At 41.5% G+C, this 17,615-nt stretch overlaps 1 protein-coding gene across 1 annotated transcript in view; it reads right to left on the reverse strand.

The window, feature by feature from the left end:
- The window catches only part of LOC124779545 (Down syndrome cell adhesion molecule-like protein Dscam2), a 291,097-nt gene extending 277,166 nt beyond the window's left edge, over positions 1-13,931 (reverse strand). Inside the window, exon 1 of the mRNA XM_047253718.1 lies at positions 13,769-13,931. Coding sequence (XP_047109674.1) covers positions 13,769-13,931 — 163 coding nt within the window. The remainder of the gene's footprint in view (positions 1-13,768) is intronic.
- Positions 13,932-17,615: the final 3,684 nt, after the last annotated feature.

A 17,615-nucleotide genomic window follows, 5' to 3' on the forward strand; every position in this document is an offset into this window, starting at 1 on the left:
CAAAAATGCAAACAAACTTCTCCTTCCCCACAACAACGCAAGGCCTCACATAAGTTTGCCCACCTTACAGGAGCCCACAAAACTTCACTGAACGGTTCTTCCTCAGCCATCCTCCGGCCCGGATCAAGCATTCCATCTGTTAGTCCTAATGAAGGATACACTCCTCGGGAAGCAGTACGTGGCTGTTGGGGAGGCTATCGATGCACCAAGATGTTAGCTCAGACGTCGACCAAGAGATTGGCAGCATGCGGGCATAGAGGCGCTTCCAGTAAGGCAGCCTAAGACCGTCGTAGTGAACGGAGACTACGTCGAAAAATACAGTTTTGTAACCATAATAGTGGGGAATAAAATGGTCTATTGTAATGCTGAATAAAACTAACATGATATCAGGAAAAAAGTGTTGCATTACGTGTTTGACGCTCCTCCTAATAAAAACCAATACAATTAGCGTTATGTCTCTTCAAGCATGAAGATTTTACATGCTTAACATCAGACATTGAACACATTAACTCATTTGTAATCACGCTGTTCAAACCGTTTCGTACACGGGTGTTCGGTTATTTAATGAACCGGTTGTGGTGGGGTTTAGGATAAAAAGAAATTAGCTGCAGGTGTACAGCGGTGGCGCTTGTTTTGAATAAAGCTTTCAAAATGACTCCCATTTTTAGAACAGCTGTTCTGATGTGTTGTGTTCTGCCAACTCGTATAATACAGGGTGCCTAGGAAACTTGCTTTCTCGGATCGCTAACAACAATTCAAGCAAATTGCATTAATAGACTTTTATTACAGTAAGATAAATGACAACACTTTGAGAAATTTACAATGGGATGTCGCAAGCAAAGGGTGACACAAAACATAAGCAGTCTCTTCAGTATATACAATTCGTAACACAAGCGAAACAATTTAGTTTCTAAGTCATTGCTGTACCGTTCGTAGATTGTCTAGACTTCAACTGGGCCTCGGCGTTGTTTTCTCTTCGTGCAGCGGCAGCTCCTGTCTCCGTGTCGCCCTAGAGAGGAGTCCGTGAGCGTACTATTTTCTGACGTCGTCTCGCAGCCCTCTCTGCTGTAACGTTCCTGGCCGACGTACCGGCGCTTAACCTTACGCCGGAACATGATGGATAGTCACAGACACACACAGTGTAATGTCAGGCCCAGATGTTGCACAATTTCTATATTTCCCCCGATTTGACTCATTATGATGTAGAGTTCTGGAATGAGTTCCGTTAAGAAAAGTTGAAATCTTAATCTCTGTCGTTGGTTATTCCTTCACTGAAAAATGCATTACAGGTAACTTTACCATGTACAAAGATACTGAAGAGAACAGTTAGTTGTACAGTCCTTGCCGGATGTTATCTTGTTCTAGCATTAGCAAATTTTTCTTTTTCCATTATCGTACTGAGCGAGGGAGAAGTGACTATCTACTATATGTGTCTGTTCGCGCTGTAGTCTTTCTCACACGACTACTACACCAGATACGAGATGGTGGCAGCAGAATCTTCGAGCAATTTTCTCAAATAACGATTCTATAAATTCACTCAACAGGCTTTTGCGAGAAGAGCATCTTCTACTTCGAAAGATTTCCATATAATTTCCTTGAACATCTGTTTCAGTTTCCTGTAGGATACACCGATCAGTTATTATCTAAGTCTGAAGGCATCCAAACATTTGATCAGTATTCTAGGATATTTTATGCGATGTCTTTATGGATGTGATGAACTTTCCCAGAACTGTTCCAACAAATCGAAGTCTTCATGCTATGTATTTCATGAATGTAGCCAACATTTCCAGAACTCTTCCAACAAATCTGTGTCTTCCATTCATACTCCATACTTCTTATTTTAGATTTTCGGCCGCGCGGGATTAGCCGAGCGGTCTAGGGCTCTGCAGTCATGGACTGTGCGGCTGGTCCCGGCGGAGGTTCGAGTCCTCCCTTGGGCATGGGTGTGTGTATTTGTCCTTAGGATAATTTAGGTTAAGTAGTGTGTAAGCTTAGGGACTGATGACCTTAGCAGTTAATTCCCATACGATTTCACACACATTTGAACATTTAGATTTTCATTCTGAAACTAATCTGCATTTGTAACAGTTTAAGCTCTGAAGTAAAAACCTGAGAGCACTACTGACTCGTCACCGAATAAACTGCTTCACATGTTAGGCAAAATGCCGTTAATAACTTGCCCAATGCTCACAACGAAAACACCAAACCCTTGTGTATTGCTGATTGTAAAGGAAGTAACGGCTATGGGTGCAGATACTTCTACAGATGACAGAGAACGGTGTACTGCACAGCATTACAGCAGTATTTACATCATTTTAAGGCTAATAATTGTAGCCTTTGCAAGTCGTATGTTTTTAGATTGGTTAGTACCTCCAAGTACACGTGGGAAGAGCAAACCATTAAAGCTTATTTTCCCGTGCACAGAAGGTCAGGAGTTGGAAGTGTAAGAGCGTGGGGGGTAGCCTATACTGACACGCATAGCCGACTTATTGGTGCAGTGCAACTGTGGAGAAAACATGAGGTCGTAAAGTTAACCGTTCCACACAGAGAAAAAACTACCAATATACTAATACTACCTGTAATATGCTAGATATAAAAATATTCGCATTCATACCCGTTACAACCTGTATTCTTTCAATAAAGGTTGCCTGATCATGGAAGGACTTGAAGATAGTAGGGTTCATAAATGGAAGTTGATATCACAATTATCAAACATTTATTAAAAACGAACATAGGATCTTGTTGAAATGTACGACACGAAAAAAATACAGAAAACTAACATGAAATACTGAAGTTAATTAAGCAGAACTTTGATTGACATCGTTAGGAAGACTGAAAGAAGAAGAAAATTAGAATTCATCTGTACAACTTTCATTTACAATTAACAAGAGAAATAACGCAATTCAGGATGCATCCAGGATGCATAAACGATCATATAAATGCGAGATGCTCAGAGGATGGCCCCAAAAATGTGAAACGAACACCTCATGCTATAGTAGAAGTGACACTTACACCTTCACACTGCAGAGACAAAGCTGGAAGACTGCCAGGAAGCGAATGATCAGAAAACAAAGTTCTCTGTTCTAAACCCAAGCTCCGTTTGAGCGGTGACATCATGTATGTAGCCAATGTGACGAACGAGGAAGTGGCTCGAAGCATGGACATGGAATGGAACGCTACAAAAATATTCCGGACATGGCGTACAAATACACATAAACAATTTACAAGGTTGGTATCGAGTTTGAACGGATTTTTACTTTTGCTTGATGTAGCAAACACAGTGTCTAGTAGGGGAATCAATGTGCAGGATTGTCATGAACAGAAATACTGTTGAGATTGTGCGAAATTTCTTATATTTCGCGGGAGTGGAAAGGCGGAATTCTAATCGGCATACACGCTGAATAAATATTTGCTAAATCTCAAATGGGCTTTTTGGCGCCATGGTACCATTGCTACGGCATGTAGGGGGTTAACTCCTGGAGGCCACAGAATACGTTAAGAAGGCTCCGGGAACCACCCCACAATTTCAGCCAATTTGAGGTAAGCTTTCCTGCTGCATTTCCACATTAGACATGGAATGTCCCGGAATCTGCCTCCTAGCACGAAAACCTTTCAGCCACATCCCAACAGTTTGCTTGTTTTGTACATAATAAAGTGAAAATGAACTGATACAGATTCCTGAAGTCGCCACTTAGTATTATCACCAAGTAATTAAAGATGTAACTTACCGATGTGTTCACCAGTGATCTTGTAATCGGACAATATCTTGGTTAAAGGCAACAAATTTCAGCCATCCACATTTAAAGATAGTTATTAGTTTTCAAATTTTACTTTCAAAACAAAATCCTTGAGTGTTGTCTCAATTTAATTCTCACACCATTACGAAGATAAGGTGAAACAGATATTAGTTTCAGTGGCGTAGAGAAACAGCTGAAGTCGCTAAGAATGAACAAAGCTCCATGACCCGAAGGACTCTTTAAAGATTTTCTACACCGAATTTGAAGCTAAATTAGCCCATCTTTTAACCATGGAATATCGTAGTGCCTCGAACAGAAAACCGTGCCCACTGGCTAGAAGAAAGCAAAGGTCATACCCGTCTACAAGAAAGGTAGCATTAATGATGAACAAAACTAGAGTACAATAATTTTGACATTAATTCATTGTAAAATCTAAGAATATACTCTGAGATCAGATATAATGATGTATATCGAACAGAATGATTTCCTGCCATCATTAATTCCGAAAACATCGATCATGTAAAGTCAAATACCGATTTTCTCACTTGACATCCTGAAAGCCATGGTTCAAGGCAGTCAGTTAGATGTATTATTGTTTGACTTGCAAAACGCACTCGACACAGTATCCGACGCAAGTTATCTTGCAAGTTTTGTAACTGTATTGAATATTTTTTGGTATGAAGGTGGCAGCATGTTATGTTGGATTGAGAATCATCGACAAAAGTAGGTGTAACTTTAGGTCTGACGGAGGGAAGCTTGTTGGGACCCTTGCTGTTCATATTGTATATTTATGACCTTGCAGACATTGTTAAAAAATAACGTCAGAAATTCTGCAGATGACGTGATTATCTATAACGATGTACTGTCTGCAAAAAAGGTACACAAATATTCAGTCATATCTTAGAAAGTTTTCTGTGCTTGTAAGAGTAGCAGCTTGCTTCAAATGTTCATAAATATAAAACTTTGCTTTTCACAAAACGAATAAACGTTGTATCCTACATTGGTCACAAAATGATTCGTTCAACTTGTATAAGTAGCTTGGTCTGACAGGTTCGTAGTGCTTTGAAATGGAATGACCACATAGGCTTAGTCGTACGTGAGGCATTTGACAGACATTGATAGAATACTAGGGAAATGGAGTTAGTCTAAAGGTTAGTCTATAAAGGTGAGTGCTTAGGAGAAACTTGTACACACACACACACACACACACACACACACATATACACACACAAAAAAGAAAAAAAATTTAAGTAGAACATTGTTCAAATGTGCAAGACTCGTACCAAATAGGCCTAACAGGAGATACTTAACGTGCACAAAAAAGGATAAGACAAATGGTGAAAGGTTTGCTGTACCCGTGGGAGAGCGTAACACAGATTCTCTTGAAGCTGAACTTGTAGACTCTTGAAGATAGATACAAAATCTCGCGTGAAATTCCACTTACAAAGATTCAAGAACCATCTGTAAGTGATTAATCTAGGGATATACTACAAGTGCCTATATACATCACCCCCGTGGGGATCGCGACTAATTGCAAGCGCACAGAGGATTCTAAGCAATTATTTTTCCCGATGAGTGTATGGTACTGGAAGAAGACCTAATAACAATGGGAAATACACTCTGCCATGCACTTTCCTATGATTTACAGAATTTGTATGTGAAAGCAGTCGTAGACTCACCAAGTGGAAATTCTGTACAAGGCATTTTAGATTTCCTAATGATGCTACAAAGAAGTTCTGCATACTGCAGAAACGTCAGCGAGCAATCAGGTTGCACTGCTGATCCCATCTGATAAATCGATTGCCTGTATGAACACCGTCAGAGGACCATTTATACTTCGCTGGTGTTTATTCGATGATACTGCATTTTCTGAAGGATATTCGTCGCCCGGTGCAACGCACTGGGCTCTATTAATAAAAAATTCGTCGAGCCTTTTGCATATTTGTAAAGATACTTCACAGGATGGTACTTTGGTTACTAGGTGACGTCGTGGTGATCTATTTCAGAAAACTAGAAAGGTGGAGTTTGCACCAGCCTCTATTGTTTGCAGACTGACATGCAGGAATAAAGTACGGTGCGCCTTCTCGTTGTTAGATTCTGCTGTTGTCTAGGGGAGGGAGGGTGACTTCTCTATAAGAGACGTCTAAGTTTTGTATCGCGCTGGAAGAAGTTTTATCCATGGAGCCATCTTCGAGCGCCTGATACTCTCGTGAAAAGTCAAACGACATTCATCATCACCAGCAGTGCCGGAAACATTGCGCTTTAAAGCCTCCCTCACCTCCGCTCCCTTTTCAGCCTTTATGAAATACCTGCCGAGTGACTGGAAATGGATATGAATTGGCGAGAGAGATGGCATCGGTCTCCCTCACCCCTCCGCCCTCCCCCCAAAAAAAGGGGGTTCCTGTTTGATGTTTTTGCTTTCTCGTTCCTGCCGGCCGCGAGGGAGCAGCGAATGCGTCCAGCATCCCTGTGGCGCCACAGAGAGAGAGATATACCTCTGTGTCGGTGCCGGCCCACCTCACTGGCGCCATAAATCACGCTGTGTGACGGTCACTGAGGGCGCGCCGAACCCAATGGTGGTGCGGTCGTGGCGGAAGCGCGTGCTGTGCCGTGCTGCGCTCTGCTCCCTGGTGGCAGAGTTTGGAACGAGAGGCGGTGGTGGGGGATTTACGAGTCGAGCTCTCAGAATACACTGGAGGGCTGAGACCAGCGGGTTCTGCAGCAAAATACACTACACGCACACATAAACACACATCCAAACGACTGTCTGCTTCCCTTCAGTGTCAGCAAGAAACTTTTGGACAAAAGCAGCTCATGTACGAATATCTAGAACTCAGATGACAATCTAATGCTAAGAAAAGAAGATAAAAATTTAAAATTGGAAGGAATATATGATACGAAATTAAGTTCAAGACAACATTGTGGAAATGGAAGAACAAGTGTATGGAACTGAGATAGGAGGTATTATACTGGGAGAAGAATTTGACAGAGCACTGAAAGTCGAAACAAGAGGACTTGAGTAGACGACTAGCCCTCAAAGTTATTGAGGTCACTGGAAGAACCAGTCGTGACAAAACTGTTTCACTTATTCCATCTATTCGATAGCCTGTCAGACCAATTTAAAAGAAAAATAGAGGAGAGATATGATGCTGTTATACGGTCCTCAGCATCGTCCCTCCTCCCCCCCCCCAACCCCCCCTCCGCACCAGCCAACACATGAGTGCAATGCACGGAACGTTCGCACTATCATGTGAAAATGCCAGAACAGTTTTTTTTCCAACTTTCATTAACTTGAATGTCAGTTAAGTCGTCGAAGTGTGGACCGTTCATGTGAATTTTTTGCACTTTCTCGCTTTGTAGTAAATTCGTCTCCAGTGTTGAATTTTTCAGAAAAAGAACTGTCTGCGTTTGGCATATCAACCAAGTTGTGGCAGAGGTCCATGTGTCTTTGTCTTAGTATGTTACAAACTTTGCACACACGTTCAGAACATTCTGGAGAACGTCTTGAACATTTGATTTAGAGACATTGTCCCACTGTGATTTGTGGCACTTCAACGTTGATCCAATACTGCCCAAACGTGCACTACTTAACACTGCCTGCTCACAACTGATTGCTCGAACACACATCTTTTGTTCACAGGTGTCAGATCAAAGTGCCATTACTGTTAGTGTGCTGCTGTCGCTTATACACCAGAGATAAAATTGATGTTAAAAGGTTTAGATGCACGGTGTGTGAGACTGACTAAATGTTATCAGACTCCAAGAACAAATTATAATATCAATTCCATGTAAGGCAGCCGCTGAGAAGTGTGAATATTGCAGAACCATCATTTTATGTCCTGATTGCAAAACACTGAAACAAAGAAAGCTGGCAGAAGTCGACGTCGGGCAAGGCTAGTCTGAGTTACGGCAAAATGTAGGAACACCGAAGGCCGTAATGACCCCGCGACTTATCTTACAAGGTCACCATCCCGTGGATTTCGATGAGAACCGATAGAGGTTCTTAAAGTACCCTCCGACACACACCGTCAGGTGGCTTGCGGAGTATGGATGTAGATGATCTTTACGTATCTTGTACAGGGAACTGTCCTGAGTAACTGGCTAGCAGTTTTTTATGCGATGGCCATTAGTTTCCAAGGAAATCGAAATTTTATGCGTGACTCCTAAACTCGCAACGTTACTCTTGTTTCGACCAGGGAGTGTGGCGCTGTTGTTGTTGTTGTTGCTGCGGTCTTCAGTCCAGAGGATGGTTTGATGCAGCTTCCCTGTGCAAGCTTCTTCATCTACGAGTAACTACTGCAACCTACATCCTTCTTAATCTGCTTAGTGTATTCATCTCCTGGTCTCCCTCTACGATATTTACCCTCCACGCTTTCCTCCAATACTAAATTGATTATCCGTTGAAGCCCCAGAATCTGTTCTACCAACCGATCCCCTCTTCTAGTCACGTTTTGCCACAAATTCCTCTTCTCTCCAATTCTGTTCAGTTCTTCCTCATTAGTTATGTGATCTACCCATCTAATCTTCAGCATTCTTCTATAGCACCACATTTCGAAAGGTTCTATTCTCTTCTCGTCCAAATTATTTATCGTCCACATTTCACTTCCATACATGGCTACACTCCCTACAAGTACTTTCAGAAAGAATTTCCAGAAACTTAAACCTATACTGATGTTAACAAATTTCTCTTCTTCAGAAACGCTTTCCTTGCCACTGCCAGTCTACATTTTATATGCCCTCTACTTCGCCATCATCAGTTATTTGGGTTCCAAAATAGCAAAACGTATCTGTTACTTTAACTGTCTCATTTCCTAAACTAATTCCCTCAGCATCACCTAATTTAATTCGGCTGCATTCCATTATCTTCGTTTTGCTTTTGTTGAATGTTCATCTTATATCTTCCTTTCAAGACACTGTCCATTCCTTTCAGCTACTCTTCTAAGTCCTTTGCCGTCGTTGACAGAATTACAATGTCATCGGCAAACCTCAAAGTTTTTATTTCTTCTCCATTGATTTTAATTCCTACTCCGAATTTTTATTTTGTTTCATTTTCTGCTTGCTCAATATACAGATTGTTTTGTCTGTCTCATACATCTCGCTCACCAGATTGTAGAGTTTTGCTAGGACTGGCTCTCCCAAGGCCGTCAGTAGTTCTAATGGAATGTTGTCTACTCCTGGGGCCTTGTTCCGATTTAGGTCTTTCAGTGCTCTGCCAAGCTCTTCACGCAGTAACAGATCTCCCATTTCATCTTCATCTACGTCCTCTTCCATTTCCACAATATTGCCTTCAACTACATCGCCCTTGTATAGATGCTCTACATACTGCTTTCACCTTACTGCTTTCCCTCCTTTGCTTAGAACTGATTTTCTATCTGAGCTCTTGATATTCATACATACGGTTCTTATTTCTCCAAAGGTGCCTTTAATTTTGCTGTAGTCAGTATCTAGCTTACCCCTAGTGATATATGCCTCTACATCCTTACTTTTATCTTCTAGCCATCCATGCTTAGCCATTTTGCACTTCCTTTCGATCTCATTTTGGAGACGTTTGTATTAGTTTTCTCCTGCTTCGTTTACTGCATTTTTATATTTTCTTCTTCCACCAGTTAAATTCAGTACCTTTTATGTTACCCAAGGATTTCTACTAGCCCTCGTTTTTTTACCTACTTGATCCTCTGCTGCCTTCTCTATTCCGTCTCTCAAAGCTACCCATACTTCTTCTACTGTATTTCTTGACACCGTTCTTGTCAGTAGTTCCGTAATACTCTCTCTGAAACTCTCTGCAACCTCAAGTATTTTCAGTTTAACCAGGTCCCATCTCCTTAAATTCCCACCTTTTTGCAGTTTCTTCGGTTTTAGACTACAGTTCATAACCAATAAACTGTGGTCAGAGTCCACATGTGTGGACTACTAATCTTCCCTCTCTTCCTTTTCCTACTGTTTGATTCCAGTCTCCCCATGACTACTAAATTTTCGTCTCCTTTCACTATCTGAATAATTTCTTTTATCTCATCAAACCTTTCTTCAGTCCCTTCATCTGAGGAGCTGGTTGGCATATAAACTTGGACTATTGTGGTAGGCAAAAATAATGTGTTCACTATACTTTTCGTAGTAGCATACCCGCGCTTCCATTTTTTTATTTATTACTAAACCTACTCTTGTATTACCCCTATTTGATTTTGTATTTATAACACTGTACTCACCTGACCAGAAGTCTTGTACCCCCTGCCACCGAACTTCATTAATTCCCACTATATCTAACTTTAATCTATTCATTTTCCTTTTTAAATTTTCTAACCTACCTGCCCAATTAAGGGATCTGACATTCCACGTTTCAATCCGCAGAACGCCCAGTCTTCTTTCTCTTGAGTAGTCCCCGCCCGGAGATCCGAATGGGAAACTATTTTACTTCCGGAATATTTTACCCAAGAGGACGCCATTATCATTTAACTGTACAGTAAAGCTGCATGCCCTCGGGAAAAGTTACGGCTGTAGTTTCCCCTTACTTTCAGCCGTTCGCAGTACCAGCACATCAAGGCCGTTTTGGTTAGTGTTACAGGGCCAGATCAGTCAACCATCCAGACTGTTGCCCCTGCAACTACTGAGAAGGCTGCTACCCTTCTTCAGGAACCACAATTTTGTCTGGCTTTTCAACAGATACCACTCCATTGTAATTGCACCTACGGTATGGTTATCTGTATCGCTGAGGCGCGCAAGTCTCCGCACCAAAGGCAAGGTTTGGGGTGGAGGTTAGCACTAAGGATTAAAAATCTAGCGTCTTTGCTTGTTTTTTCAATTTCATTCTAAGGGCTATCATGAAATAGTATCTGTCACGCAAAAGTATTGAAAAATAGTCATTTTCGCCGTAGTAATTTCTTTAGTAATTCAATCAGGTAAGCTGTGATCTCGCAATGTTAATCTCAGAAATATCTTACACAGAAAAATGTATTCCCGAAATTTCATTATTCTACATTAATTATTTTTTGGTGCTGCAGTTTTTCTCCATCGTATGAGATGAATGTATGGCTGTAGCGCTACTTGTTCTGGTTATTTCGTACAAGCCTCTTTGGGATTAATCATTCTCATTGTTTTCTAGAGTTTTCTGAACTAAGCTACATAATGTGATATGCATCGTGAACTGCCATTCCGCTTACTACAGGATAAAAATGAATCTCTTGAACTTTCACTTTTTGTATGAATACATTATCTGTAAGTGTACTACCACCTTCAACGACGTAGCAGCATGGTGACTTTTACTTTTATATGTATTTTGTCCTTTGTGATTTTATTTAATATGCTAATAAACGGTCCTGCTACATGGGCCTCAGGTGCGCTTTTTTAATCCCCGAGAAAGCTGGCAATGTTAGGTCGAGGATGTAAAAATATATGGTGAGTGATCGATTTAGGGCTGGAATCGCGGGATAAGCATGGTAATAATGTTTCTGTAAACATGTTTCATGGGAGTAGCGGAACACCATGCAAGACAGAAACCCGCCAGGGGATGAAGAACCTGGCTAGAGGAGGCAACCATTACTCGTTCATCACAGAAAGTGAAGAAGCTCTCCAGGAAGAGATCAAAATTTTCAAACAGTTTGCTATCGGCAGCTGCAGTTTCACATTCGGGTCAGACCGACGCAATATTTTTTGTTGCACCAGGCCAGTTTAATTGGTTGAATTTGATATTTATTGGATCTCAATTAAAGAATGGATAGCTAGATACTACAGATATCACTAGGTGCACTGAGTGTACGTGTGTTTTTCAGAATATAGTCAAGATTTGTTTGTTAAGCAATTCACTGTTTTCCTTCAAACGTAGAGGGTATCTGAGTAAATGCTAGTGACTTGACTTTCCACCTACTGCAGGGAAAATTTCAAATCATTTAATGAATATTCAGTTTTTAAGGTAGAGATAATTATTCTTTGCTCATAGTGATTTGTGCCGTGTAACTGATATTCGTTTGGAATGGCGGAGCTTTTACCATTGTAGGAATTACGCATGTGTAGGCAATCAGAGACAGGTTTTCCTTACCAAGTAGATATGACTTTCCCGCTGTCCATAATCAGGGATTTTTGTGTTAGGTCCCTTGTTGATGGGAAATTCAGAGAGCCAGAATTGTAAGAATTAAATTATTTGTGAACTGTGGCGCTCAAGGTACGTAGGAAAACCAATGGGCGTAGCGTTGCAAAGCGATATGACATGGGACGAGCACATTAAGGGCGGTAGAAGGTGAGGCGAATGTCGACTTCGGTTTACTGGGATGGTTCTAGGAAAGTGTAGCTCATCTATAACGGAGACGGCGAAGAGAAAACTTGTGCGACCCATTCTTTCAGTTCTACTCGAGTGTTTGCCATGCTCCTCCGGTTAGATTAAAGGAAAACATCGAAGAAATTCAGAGGCGTGCTGCCGGATTAGTTGCCGGAAGGTTCGATCAACACGCGAGTATTACGGCGAGTCTACGTGAACTCAAATGGGAAACCCCGGAGAGAAGACGACGTTATTTTCGCGAAACTCTATTGAGAAAATTAAGACAGCCGGAATTTTCGTTTGATTAGAGGACGATTCTACTGCTACCAACGTACATATCATGTAAGAGCAGCGAAGATAAGAGAAACTGGTGTTCGTTTTTCTCTCGCTCAACTTTCCACTGGGACAGGAGAGGGAATGTGTTGTAGTGGAAGAATGTGGCCTCCTCCATGCACCATCTGATAGATTGCGAAGTCTGTATGTAGATGTAAATATAGAATTCCAGTGTGAACCATTTGACTGTATTATTAGTCCAAGATAAGCAACATAAAGGAAAGTGTGAGCTCAGGAGCGCCGTGGTCCCGTGGTTATAGTGAGCAACTGCGGAACTAGAGGTCTTTGGTTCAAGTCTTCCCTCGAGTGAAAAGTTTGCTTTCTTTATTTTCGCAAAGTTATGATCTGTCCGTTCGTCCATTGACGTCTCCTTTCGCTGTAATAAATTTAGTGTCTGTGTTTTGCGACCGCACCGCAAAACCGTGCGATTAGTAGACGAAAGGACGTGCCTCTCCAATGGGAACCGAAAGCATTTGATGGCAAGGTCATAGGTCAACCGATTCCTCCACAGGAAAACACGTCTGATTTACTCTATACGACACTGGTGACGGCATGTGCGTCACATGACAGGAATATGTTGTCGACCAACCTAACCTGTACACTTGGCAAATGGTTAAAAAGATTCTTCTACCTTGCCAGTTTTAGGTTTTCTTGTGGATGTGATAATCTCTCCCAAAAAAGTGATGAAAACATAAGAGTTTGTGACATAAACTGCAACTAATGACTGCAACAGTTTCACAGTCGCACAGTTTTCCCTGTGCTCTGTCAAAACATATGTTTTTAACGTTTCCAAATTTTTCGGTGTGTAGACCGTCAAATCCTGCATACGTCCAAGCAAATCTCAACTTGTCCTGGAATTTTGGAGAGCGAAGTTGATTATATGTGAGTGCCTGAACTTTGATAATTGTCTGAAAATAAAAAATTAAACTTGTCACTCGAGGGAAGACTTGAACAAAGGGCCTCTCGTCCCGCAGTTTCTCACGCCAACCGCGGGACCACGGCGCTCCTTAGCTCGCACTCTCCTTGATGTTGCCTATATTGCGCATGGACTACTCAGTTTGTATATTTTTCTTATTTTTTCATAGATCCACACAACTTCTTCCTGTTTTCTCGATTGATCTGTGTTCAGTTTTTCAAGGCCTATCCACTGTGCCAACTTGTAACTAAATCTGAGGGGGTGCGATGTGGAGGTTCCCTTGTAAGATGATTGTAAGCTGGAATTCTTTCGACGGTAGACAGCTGCTTCCCACCTCACGCTTAAATTGGCTGAAATCCTACTCGCAGTGTTGCAGTCTCGCGCTCTGGATCCTGCTGTGTCAATGGACCACTTGTTGAGACGGACTAATAAGCTGTGTTTGTGCCTCTATTCTCTGCTCCTCTACGACCTGTACAGACCTGCTGTGTGTCAGGCAATGGCGTACTTCAGATTGTGTGCTGGTCGTGCATCCCCTACCTGTGACGGTGAGCAGCTGTGCCGGGGTGCTTCTGCGGCGCTCCCCGGTCAGTGCGTGCAGCGTGAGGCAGCTGTAGCGGGAGGAGGCGTCCGCCGCCGTGGCCCGCCTCACCAGCAGGTCCCCGGTGCTCGTCACCACGAAGCGGCTGCCACCTGTCAACATGCGAACGGCATTTGTCTCATCAAAAGGTATCTCGTGCTTAGGAAACTTCTTAACTCTAAGTAAGTGCCCCTGTATACGTAATACGTACTGAGTGGTAGTTGGAACATCACTTGTTGTCTGGTACTGTGGTGTTAGTGAGCTCTTGTAATCAGAGAAACTCAATACAACGCGGGGAATATATGCGACAAATTGTAAAATTCTACACTACTGGCCATTAAAATTGCTACACCACGAAGATGACGAGCTACAGACGCGAAATTTAACCGACAGGAAGAAGATGCTGTCATATGCAAATGATTAGCTTTTCAGAGCATTCACGCAAGGTTGGCGCCCGTGGCGACACCTACAACGTGCTGACATGAGGAAAGTTTCGAACCGATTTCTCATACACAAACAGCAGTTGACCGGCGTTGCCTGGTGAAACGTTGTTGTGAATCCTCGTGTAAGTAGGAGAAATGCGTACCATCACGTTTCCGACTTTGATAAAGGTCGGATTGTAAGACGACAACCATCTGCACGAACAGTTTGACGACGTTTGCAGCAGCGTGGACTATCAGCTCGGAGACCACGGCTGCGGTTACTCTTGACGCTGCGTCACAGACAGGAGCGCCTGCGATGGTGTACTCAACGATGAACCTGGGTCCACGAATGGTAAAACGTCATTTTTTCGGATGAATCCAGGTTCTGTTTACATCATCATGATGGTCTCATCCGTGTTTGGCGACATCGCGGTGAACGCACATTGGAAGCGTGTATTCGTCATCGCCATACTGGCGTATCACCCTGCGTGATGGTATGGGGTGCCATTGGTTACACATCTCGGTCATCTCTTGTTCGCATTGACGGCACTTTGAACAGTGGACGTTACAATTAAGATGTGTTGCGACCCGTGGCTCTACCCTTCATTCGATCCCTGCGAAACCCTACATTTCAGCAGGATAATGCACGACCTCATGTTGCAGGTCCTGTACGGGCCTTTCTGGATACAGAAAATGTTCGTCTGCTGCCTGGCCAGCACATTCTCCAGATCTCTCACCAATTGGAAACGTCTGGTCAATGGTGGCCGAGCAACTGGCTCATCACAATACGCCAGTCACTACTCTTGATGAACTGTGGTATCGTGTCGAAGCTGCATTGGCAGCTGTACCTGTACACGCCATCCAAGCTCTGTTTGACTCAATGCCCAGGCGTATTAAGGCCATTTTTACGGCCAGAGGTGGTTGTTCAGGGTACTGATTTCTCAGGATCTATGCACCCAAATTGTGTGAAAATGTAATCACATGTCAGTTTTAGTATAATATATTTGTCCAATGAATACCCGTTTATCATCTGCAGTTCTTCACGGTGTATCAATTTTAATGGCCAGTAGTGTATTACTACTGGTAGAAATATTTTTATTATTATTATTCACGTTTGGGCCCTACTGGACCACGCGAAGTACAATCACGGGGCATTCAGTTATTTTCTTTTAGACTTTCTCTCTGCCCAAATTGTTTTCATTCTCTCGGAATGAGCTCTTTTCCTTTCATCAGACCATGTGGTTCCAGTTTTCTTTGGTTTTTCAGCTTGACCAACTACCTAGTCATGAATTTTTTGCCCAAATAATTTTCTGTCTTGAATTTCATCTTGTTTTATATCTGCCTCTTTCATGTCCTCTTTTATAGCAGCAATCCATTTTATTGTCTCAAATTTAGCTTTACTTCGATTTTCGTAGAATTCCACTACTTGTTTAGTTAGTCTGGTAGCATCCATTCTTTTAATATGCCCATAAAATTTTAATCTGCGTTTTTTTCATATCCGAATATATGCTGGTGTATTGTTGAATTTCACTATTTGCTCTTAGCCTGTATGTTCCTTCTTCAGTATATTTTGGACCTAGAATTTTTCTGATTACTTTTCTTTCTCTTTTTTGGATTTCTTGAATGTCCTTCTTTCTGTTTAAAATTAGCGTTTCAGCCCCATAAAGACACTCTGGTTTTATGACCGTGTTGTAATGTCTCAATTTAGAGTACCTCGAGAGACATTTTTTGTTGTAGATGTCTTTTGTAAGTCTAAAAGCTGTCTCCATCTTTTGACAACGAATTTCATTTCCAATTTTTTCTAGACCAGTCTCTGAGATTGTTTCACCTAAATATTTGAATTGTGAAACTCTTTTGATTTTTCCATACTTAGTTTCCAAAAGTTTGGGTGCCAGTTTGTTGCTAGTCATATACTGTGTTTTTTCAAATGAGATTTGGAGACCTACTCTTTCTGCTGTTTCTTTAAGAATTTCTATTTGTTTCTGAGCAATTTGGATGTCCTGCGTTAGAATAACCAAGTCGTCTGCAAAGGCCAAACAGTCTATTCGAATATTTGTTCGTCCTAATTTCACTGGTTGGTCAATTTTGAACTCCAATTTTTGTTCGCGCCACTCTTGTATTACTTTTTCTAGAACGCAGTTAAATAGCAATGGAGAGAGTCCATCACCTTGCCTCACGCCTGTTTTTATTTCAAAGGATTCTGAAATTTCTCCTCTGAACTTTACTTTTGATTTTGTACCAGTTAGCGTGTCTCTGATAATTGCCGTGGTTTTAGGATCCAGGCCTTGTTCTTTCACAATTTGGAAAAGAGATTCACGATCCACTGAGTCATAAGCCTTTCTAAAATCTACAAAGGTACAAACTAGTTTTTTATTGTAAATTTTTTGTTGTCTGAGAATTAGTTTGAGGACTAAAATCTGTTCTGGGCAAGATCTATTTGGCCTGAAACCTGCTTGATATTCGCCAATTTTCCATTCAAGTTGTTGTTGTGCTCGGTTCAGAAGACATTGAGAGAGGATTTTGTATGTGACTGGAAGAAGAGAAATTCCTCTGTAATTATTAACATCAGTTTTGTCTCCCCTCTTATGAAGTGGGTGAATCAAGGCGGTTTTCCATTCATCAGGAATTTTTTCAGTTTGCCAAATGTTTTGCATGATTGAAGTAATTTCTTTAACGGTTTTTGGACCAGCTGCCTTTAAAAGTTCTGCAACAATTCCATCTTCACCAGATGCTTTGTTGTTTTTCAACCTATGAATTTCTTTAATGATTTCCTCTTCATTTGGTGCAAGTGAAACTGGATTGCATTGTTGGGGAATTTTCGGTGGAAATCTTTCTGTGGGCTCGGGGCAATTTAGAAGATTCTTAAAATATTTAGAAAGTTCTTTGCAATTTTCTTGGTTGTTAAGAGCCAACTGTCCATTTTCCTTCTTGAAGCAAAGATTCTGGGGTTGGTACCCCTTTATTTTGGTTTTAAAGGTTTTATAAAAATTTCTGGTATTGTATTTCTGAAAATCTTCTTCAATTTCTAAGAGTTGACTATTCTCATATTGTCTTTTTGTTTGTCTAATTAGTTTTGAAGTGTCTTTTCTAGTTTTCAGGAATGTATCATATGTGTCTTCTGTCTTGTTGCTATTCCATGCTTTAAATATCTCTTGTCTGGCTTTGATTGCATGATCACAGTTTTCATTCCACCAAGCATGTTTCTTGTGTTTTCGTAAAGGAATTTGATCATGAGCTGTTTTGATAATCTTGTGTTTGAGTTGTTCCCAATTTTGTGCACTTGTTTTGTCAAATTCGTCTGCTAATAATGATGGTTGGATTTTACTGGTGTCAAATTTGGGGATTAATGGTGTCCTTTTGTTGAAATTTTGGGGTTTTAGCTTTA

Source organism: Schistocerca piceifrons, chromosome 1, assembly GCF_021461385.2.
Source record: "Schistocerca piceifrons isolate TAMUIC-IGC-003096 chromosome 1, iqSchPice1.1, whole genome shotgun sequence".
Classification (NCBI taxonomy): Eukaryota; Metazoa; Arthropoda; class Insecta; order Orthoptera; family Acrididae; genus Schistocerca; species Schistocerca piceifrons.